Consider the following 8,802-nt stretch of genomic DNA (forward strand, 5'->3'; position numbering starts at 1 on the left):
AAACTAAAGTGAGAACGATTATATTTTTTAGAATCTCTATAGTAGAGACAAAAATGGACATTGTTTTCACACTCTTGTAGCTACAAGAATGCAAATATTTGTCAAAAATTTCAGCTGGAAAATTCCTCTATTTATTTCAAAATTTATGAGGCGAGTATTTTTTAATTGTTTGAAAATTTATAGGTTAAATCGGTGAGAAATTGGTAGATTCTTTGCATGTTCAAATTATGTGGAAATTTAGTACAAATTCTCTATGTAAATCTTGTTGTTTAGGAATTCAAATTTCACAGGAAAAACAAGAAGAAAACAAAGAAATTGGCTTGTAACACTTTCTCCTTAAGAAGAATTTGTCCATCACAATGTGCTAGAGGTTTATGGCAATATTTTCCCAAGATACAACTACAACTCTTGGATAATAAACACTCAAATATCCAAGTGTAACAAGGAAATGAATAGAACTCTCTCTTGTTGAAGAAAGGAAGAAGAACAACATGCAAAATGATTTTCAACCTTTTTTTAGAAAAATAATGTGTGTTTGATTTTAAATAAATCAAGAATTTAATGTTTTTCATGTTAAAAGACATTATTTTTCATTCATAGGGGTGTTCATTGGTCATTATAACTGACCACAAGCATCAAACAATGCCAGTGAAATGAAAAAATACCAAAAATCCGAAGGGACACGAAAACCCCCGCGCGCGCTGCCGAGTTGAATTTTTTTTCATTCGGTTTCTGTCCCTTACATGTTCCGACTACTCGTTTTAAGTTCTTTCAACATTCGATGAACTCGTTTTGAGTTTAATTCAGAACCACCGAACTTAATACTCGTTCATTAAGTTTCGTTCTTCGTTTCGAATTTTTTCAATCAAACACATTGATTAATTTGCTTAATTTTCACTCATTAAGCATCAAAATTATCCAACAATACCCCACATGAATGAAATTAATGTATGAATGCTCGTGATGCATAAGAGAGAGTATATACGAAAAATTATCGCATCACGAAAGGTGGCTTTTGGCTTTGAACCTTCCCTAGTGGAATATAATCGGATTTACTAGGCTATGAAGTGAACTTGATGTCTTGAACTTCTTTGCGGTTCATGTAAACCTAGACAACAGTACCCACAGAATAACCTTCCTTCCATTTCCATTTTGTTTTATCGGTTGTGTCCGTTTTGGCCATGGAACACATCTTGGCTTCATATGTGTTTCATTGAGGCGGCCCGTCCTCACACGTACATAGGTTATCTCTTTGTAAAAGGGTATCCTACTTACCCCGCTTTTGCAAGCTATGGAATCATTAAAAGTACAATACTTAACCTCACTACCTTTGTAGGCAACTTCACTCATCGTCTTAGGAATGAGGAGTGATTCCTCAAGTCCTCATAACTTAGTTGTCCCATTGAACCAAGATCTTGGGATCTCCAATCAACAAGGTTGGGTTGCCACTATGAAAACTTTATTTGGTAGGTTTTAAACTCATTCCTCTTGACAGACAGTACATTTGATCTCTATTTAATGCTTTTGTAAGCGGATCCTCTAAGTTATCCTTTGATTTAATATAATCAACAGATATAACTCCATTAGAGATCAACTGTCGCACAGTATTATGTCTTCGACGAATGTATCGAGACTTGCCATTGTACATACTGTTTTGTGCCCTTGCAATTGCTGACTGACTGTCGCAATGTATCAAGATTGTTGGCACTAGGCTTGTCCAACACGAATGTCCTCTAGAAAGTTGTGAAGCCATTCAGCTTCTTCTGCAGCTTTATCTAGCGCTATGAACTCCGATTTCATAGTAGATCTAGCAATGCAAGTTTGTTTCGATGACCTACAAGAGACTGCTCCTCCACCAATGCTAAATACATAGCCGCTGGTGGATTTGGAGTCCTTGTTGTAACCAATCCTATTTGCATCACAGTATCCTTCAAATTGTGTATGATACCTTGTGTAATTTAGTCCATATTCTGATGTGTGGTTAAATATCTAATCACCCTTGTCAACGCCTTCTAGTGTGCATCATTGGGGTTACTTGTAAACTGACTTAACTTGTTAACCGCACAAGGGACGTCAGGTCTAGTACAGTTAGTGATGTACATAAGGCTTCCAATAATTTTGGAGTATTCCAGTTGGGAAACTGGTTCTACACGATTCTTCTCCAAATAGACATTCACGTCTAAATGCGTTTTTACTGGGAAGAGTCATAAGCGTTAAACTTATTTAACACTGTTTCTACATAATGAGACTGAGATAGGATTATTGTTTCTGGAGTTTTAAATATTTAATCCCTAGAATTACATCAGCAATACCCATATCTTTCATATCAAAATGTTTTTTCAACATTTTCTTTGTACCCTTAATCAATTCTTGGCTATTCCCCATTATTAGCATGTCATCCACATATAGACATACTATCACATAAGATTCTCGAGTGCCTTTAACGTAACCACATTTGTCACACTGATTATTTAAATCCATTTGACAATACTATCTTGTCAAATTTTCCAGTGCCACTACTTGGGCGCTTGGCAGACCTTTCTTTCTTGATCTTTAACAATGAAGCCTTCAGGTTGCTCCATATATATTTCTTATTCATGTTCACCATTTAAGAATGTCGTTTTGACATCCATTTGATGTATCTCAAGGTTATGCAAAGCTGCAATGGCAATGAGCACACGAATGGACGTTATTCTTGAAATTGGTGAATACGTGTCGAAAAAATCATGACCTTCTCTTTGTCTATAGCCTTTGTCCACAAGCCTGGCTTTGTATTTTGCAATACATCCATCAACTCTAGTTTTCTTTTTCAATATCCATTTGCATCCCAATGGCTTGGTACCTGGTGGAAGATCCACTAGTTCCCAAGTATGGTTTTGCAAAATGGAAACCATTTCAGCGTTGATGGCTTCTTTCCAATAAGAAGCTTCAGGGCTAGCCAGAGCATCTTGTATGTTCATTCTAAAACATAAAAGTATGGAAGTATGTGTCACGTCCCGAGACCGGAGTTAGTCAACATTAGCGTTGTTCATCAATCACACAATCGAAAAACAACCAGCCTCGTAGCACAGTATAAATCGAAACCATTTTATTTCATAAACTCTCGAAAAGATACCAATGTCTTTACAACTGAAGTAACAAATGCGGAAACGTCTTACATGGAATTAAAAATACGAAATTCAAAAATAACAAAAAAAAATGGCTATTACTAAAATATTGTGAATCACCAGCCCCAAAATTGTTCGGACTCTTCTTCCTCAACCTGCTCTTCGGATAAAAATCTGGGGAGAGGAGAGTAAGAAGTGAGTATTATGAGAATACTCAGCAAGTGAGGGCTGTTCGAGCACAAAATAACAACATGCATAAAATTTCGAAATCACATGACTTGCATAACTGAAACGTCTGCTATTCGTTTTTTTAAAAAGTACTAGAATTTTTTTTTCAAACCTCACTTAGCATTCGTCCGAACCATAAATATTTTTGACATCATTTTAAAATAAATCAACCAACTATAATTTGAAAACTAAAGGAAATAGTTTAGCATAAAATTATCTAACATTTTACTAAATATAAAAATACCATTTGAGAAGTATAGCACATACTATAACCTCTCAAAAACCTATCAAACATAAATAAATAGTCGTAAAAATATTCTTAAAATAAATCATAATCATAAACTAGTGCGGAAAACTAGCGTCGGTCATCGGGTTATGTGCACCTTCAGTCCAGCAAAGTCAACCATCAAGACCTCCATTAACATTATTATCATAATAACCTGCATCAATCACACCTAGTGAGTCTAAAGACTCAACACACCATAATCTTGATAACAAGTAATACGTATAAAAATAACACATAACAGTGAAAAATATTTATACTTAAAATATCGTTTTCATGAAGATGCATAAAATTTAAACATGAGCATTTTCGTAAACATTTCATGATGCATAAACCTTAATTAAGACCATTATCATAATGATGCTTCATCTTTAAACATAAACATTTTCATAAACTTTTTCATATCATGATAAGCATATCCTTATTCGTCATATTCATATTCATATTCATATCATCATCAACATATACATATTCCTTTTTCCTTTCGTTGAATTCAGATCGTTAATTGTGACTTTCGTGTTCATCTACGTCTACGTGTTGGGCGATGTATCCATCTACGTATAACCACAGTACTGGGCGGCGGGGATATCAGCAACATTTTCAACGGTTAACTGGGCCTTGGCCTATCATATCCTCATATGAAAATACGATCGTCGGTCTTCCTCGGGGATTTTCTCCCATAGACGGGCTCCCTCTTGGGCCTTTTCTCATAAATGAGTTCCCTCTGGGGCCTTCTCCCCTAAATGGGCTCCCTCTGGGGCCTTCTCCCCTCACGACATCTCAATTCATATCATCATATCATCATATACGTATCAATGGAAATACGATCATCGGGTTCCCACTAGGACCATAACCCTCACGATATCTCCAACATATCATCATATTAGTCACAATTACTTCACTTCCTTCAACGTTTCATATTATCATCACTTTATAAAATTTAAACATGTATATAATGTTTTTCTTTTAAACCAATCATACAACATGTCTTTTAACTTTATCGTTTTATCATAAAAATCCATAATCGTTTAAAATAAACATTTTAACATATTAAAAATTCATAAACATTTAAAATAACATTTTAACATCAAAACATTTAAATAACATTTTGACATAAAAATCCCAAAACATATAAAATTCCATAAATATTTAAAATAAACATTTTAACATATAAAATTCCATAAACATCCATAACCATTGAAAATAACCATATTAGCACATAAAACATCATTCAGGGCACTACCATGACGTTTACTAATTTTCGGGTGTAAAATTACCGTTTTACCTCTAGACGTAAAATTTCACGATTATGAATTTTTATTAATTTCATTTACTCTAACATGTTCCAAATAATTATTTGAGCCTAAATTAAAATTCTCATAATTTTATTTAGCTTAAAAACTAGATTTTTTAATTAATTTGTAATTAGTCGTTTTGAAGGCTTTAATCCCAAAAAATTCCAAACTTTAATATAAAATTTATAAATTAAAAACTTAGACTTTAATAATTATTTGAGCTTAAATATAATTTTTCATAATTTTATTATGCTTAAATCTAGGCGTTTCAATTAATTCTTTAATTAACGTTTCGTGCGGGATTAAATCCCGGATAAATACAAAACTCGTTATTTTGATCCCAAATTTTAAACATAATATTTTAATTATTTATTCTACCCTTGCGAATCATGATCCACACCCGTGGACCCATGGATTCAATTTTTCCTCTTTAATTTTTGTCTTTGACACATTACTGAACACACCGAGCCATCTCCCAAAATACTCGAGCCATGTTCGAGCCACCCAAGCCAAACCCGAGCCAACCCACCTAGGCACCCTCTTGACCAAGCCCAGCCCCTAGAACAAGGCCCCAGCTCGCTCAAACTTACCTGGAACCGAACCCAAAATCTGTACGTGGTGTGCGTGTGTATCCTAGCAATAGTAGGACTCCTAACCCAACTAGCACACTTCCAGCCCTTAACCACTTGACCCCTCATGACCCTAAACTTCCCTGGACCATGCCCAAACCTAGCCCAGACTATCCCAATGCCTAGAACCCGGCAGCAAAGCTCCTGACTTCAGCAGCACAACCTCCGCAACTTCCTTGCTCACTCACGGCTTCCATCTCCTCTCGAGCCAGCAGCCACCCAAGCTGCACCAGCCCCTGCCCAGACCTTATAGTACCCTAATGACTCGTCCTGGCCCAGCCCAATGCCCCCAAGCCGAGCCATCACTCCCAGCCCATCTGTTGAACCCTGCGCTCCTTCCCCTTGAAACTCACGGGTTGCTAGGACTCCTTCCCAGCCCTGGTGTTCGAGTCCTAGTGTGGATAGGACTCTTCCCTTGACCCAAGCATGATCCTAGCTTAGCCCTGGTCCAGCCAAATCGAGCCATGCATCACCTTTCCCCTTAACCGAGCCCCCAAGACACATTCACATAATTGGGTTCCAAGCTTCTTATATTCACGTTTGCAAGCTTTTTGGGGTGATTTGGGACTCTATAAAACATGTAAAAACATCCCTTATCCCTATCCAAATCATGGCAGTCCCTTTAGATCATAATAAACATGATTTTTGGTGAAAATACAAGCTTTAAAATTGACATATGTCACAAAAACGAAATTCTTTCATGATGCACTTGTTTTTCATGCAAAAACTCAATTAAATAAAATAATATGGTGTGATAGATGTTTAAGGAAAGAATATGGCGTGTCTTTACATTTTTAAACGCATGATTATCCGTTGACGACGAAGAACGATGACGAAGAGGTCCTAGGCTTTGACAAACCCTTGAAGCTTTCGATTTTTTCTACTCAAACTTGAGGTGTGTGTGTCGTGTATTGTAGTGGAGAGGTTTGTGTGTGCAAATCTGAATTTGGGGCGTGCATATGTAGGGTTTGGGGGTGAGTTTTACACTTTAAATAATTAATTAAACAATAACAAGGTTTAGGCATATTAAGCATACAACTTAAGCCCATTAATCTTTAACTAAAATATTAAAAATAGTTTTGTTAAAATAAGTTTGTGAATTTATTAGCCGGCTTACCAAAAAGTTCGTATTTTTAATGAAAAACCAACACCGATAAAATTTACGTCCAAGTGTATAAAATCACCTCAAAACCTCATATTTTTAAAAATAAAAAAATCATAACTCATATTTTAAATAATTAAAACAATTATTTAATAAAAACATTTTCTATTTTTCAGTCATCGGTCTCCGTTCCTCGATCGCAACTCGAATAACCTTTAAAAATATATTTTAATTCAACCATAAAGAAAATATATTTTAAACATGTCAATATGCACAATATAATTAATTAATGCAATTAAAACAATTAATTGAAATACACAAGAAATTTAATAAATCGTATGCATGTGGTTTGCGTGGAACTTTAAATTTTCGGGGTGTTACAATAACATTCATATACCATGCATAACATTCACCATACACTGATATTCCTCAACTTTCTATGGTTTACTGATATCAGTCCCTAATTTTTACTCCTCTAAGGGGGCGAGGCCAAATCAGTTACATCCCCACCGTGTAACATTCATATCATGGTTGGGATTCCCACCCATATATAGTCAAATCCTCACAGTGCCTAAAATCACATGACAACCAACATAAGAACGGAGTAGAAGAAGAATGTGTACTCGACTGTATTTTCTTAAAAATGAAGATACATGCGTAACGAATTTTAATCTTTAAAACAAACCCACTTACCTTAAATTTTTTGAGAAAAACGTGAAAGACTAGGGGTTTCTTGCACTGGAAATTTCGAATTTCCTTCCTTGGCTTTGGACTACAGCAGCACTTCGGTACTCAGCAGAACAACGAGAGCAAATCTCGAAAACTTCCTAGGGAGACTAGGGAGAGCAACTCGAAAATTTGATGAGTTTTGGAGTTTGAATTTCGAGATACAGGGCCCTCCTATTTATAGGGGTTGGCTGCTATCGTGATCGAGTGTTATCCTTGCGTTTGAATTTCTGAATCAAAGTTAAATCTAGGATCTTTATCAATATTTTATCCATGATCTTGGATGATAACCAAAATCTACATCCCCATCTAATGAATATTTCGAATTTATACACTAAAATTATAACCATGATTCGAAATCTAGGGGATCACATTATCCTTTGCTTGATTTTTATCCCGGTATCTTAGTATCATCTCAAATCTTAGATCTTTATCTGCTTATCATTTCGAAAATATGTACACGATATTATCTTTAAACCTTGAGTTTAAAATATTGCACAAAATTATCCACTCAACCTTTAGAAAATCTTGCAAATCTTATATTTAAAATAAAATAGGTACCCGACGATTTGCGAAAATCGTAGTATCCTAAAATTACAAAATATTATCACAATTAAACAAAAATCTTGGATTTTACAGTCTGGACCAAAGGACTTTGAGATTCTAGTCCTTTTGGTTCTTCTTGTCTCTTGCTCCTTTGAAGAGTCTTCCAATGGTATAGCATTTTCATTTAGAGTTGGCTCATGTGTAGGTACTTGACCTGCATGCTCCGTCTCAAGTTTTCGCTTGCTAGAACCATTTTCATTCATTTCCTTATAAGAAAATATATTTTCAAAAAATATTGCATTCTTGACTCAATTGTCATGCCCGTATTCATTTCTGCATTTTCAGATTTGTGCATTATAAACCTATAGGCACTACTATTATGTGCATATACGTTGAATATGCAGCCGACCGTCTTTGGTCCAATTCGCTCTTCTTTAGGCTTTGGTATTTCAACCTGAAGGATCGTGTGTTGGTGCATTTGAAGGCATTTCAAACACAATATTCTCCTATGAGCTGCAATAACTCATGTTCTAAGAATGTTAACACTAATGAATTAAATCGAGTTTGGTCAAAAGCCAAGCGGAAGAAACTCGAAATAATCCTTCATGAAGAAGACTGATAAATTAGAAAATATTTTAACTTATGTAAACTGAATAACTGAAAAGCAGGGGATCAGTTGTCGCATGAAACGTCTACCGTTTTAAAAGTACGGAAATATTTTTTTTAAAGCTCGCCATTACAAAATAACATTTAAAATAATCGTCTTTATTTGACAATAAAAATCTCACAGTTTAAAATGACCAACATCAAACGTAAACGTAAAGGAGTAAAAATCGTAATATAGCGTATATAAAATGTTCATCTCCTCTCGATCTCATAAATCGTA

The 8,802-nt window shown here is 35.2% G+C and overlaps 1 protein-coding gene across 1 annotated transcript; it reads right to left on the reverse strand.

Moving 5' to 3' along the window:
• Positions 1-1,707: 1,707 nt before the first annotated feature.
• On the reverse strand, positions 1,708-2,385 carry LOC142552403 (secreted RxLR effector protein 161-like). The gene is made up of 3 exons (XM_075662179.1): positions 2,313-2,385; positions 2,036-2,194; positions 1,708-1,928 (listed from the first exon to the last, which is right to left on the reverse strand). Exons 1-3 carry the CDS (start codon positions 2,383-2,385, stop codon positions 1,708-1,710), a joined length of 453 nt encoding a protein of 150 aa, XP_075518294.1.
• Between the last annotated feature and the right edge of the window lie 6,417 nt (positions 2,386-8,802).

Source organism: Primulina tabacum, chromosome 7 (genome assembly GCF_025594145.1).
Source record: "Primulina tabacum isolate GXHZ01 chromosome 7, ASM2559414v2, whole genome shotgun sequence".
Taxonomy (NCBI): Eukaryota; Viridiplantae; Streptophyta; class Magnoliopsida; order Lamiales; family Gesneriaceae; genus Primulina; species Primulina tabacum.

Coding starts and splice junctions, on each gene's coding strand:
- LOC142552403 (XM_075662179.1), bottom strand. CDS start 2,385: ATGGGGAATAGCCAAGAATTGATTAAGGGTACAAAGAAAATGTTGAAA. Junction 2,195..2,312: donor TTTTGATATGAAAGATATGG/GTATTGCTGATG, acceptor GACTCTTCCCAG/TAAAAACGCATTTAGACGTG. Junction 1,929..2,035: donor CAAGTTAAGTCAGTTTACAA/GTAACCCCAATG, acceptor CACAATTTGAAG/GATACTGTGATGCAAATAGG.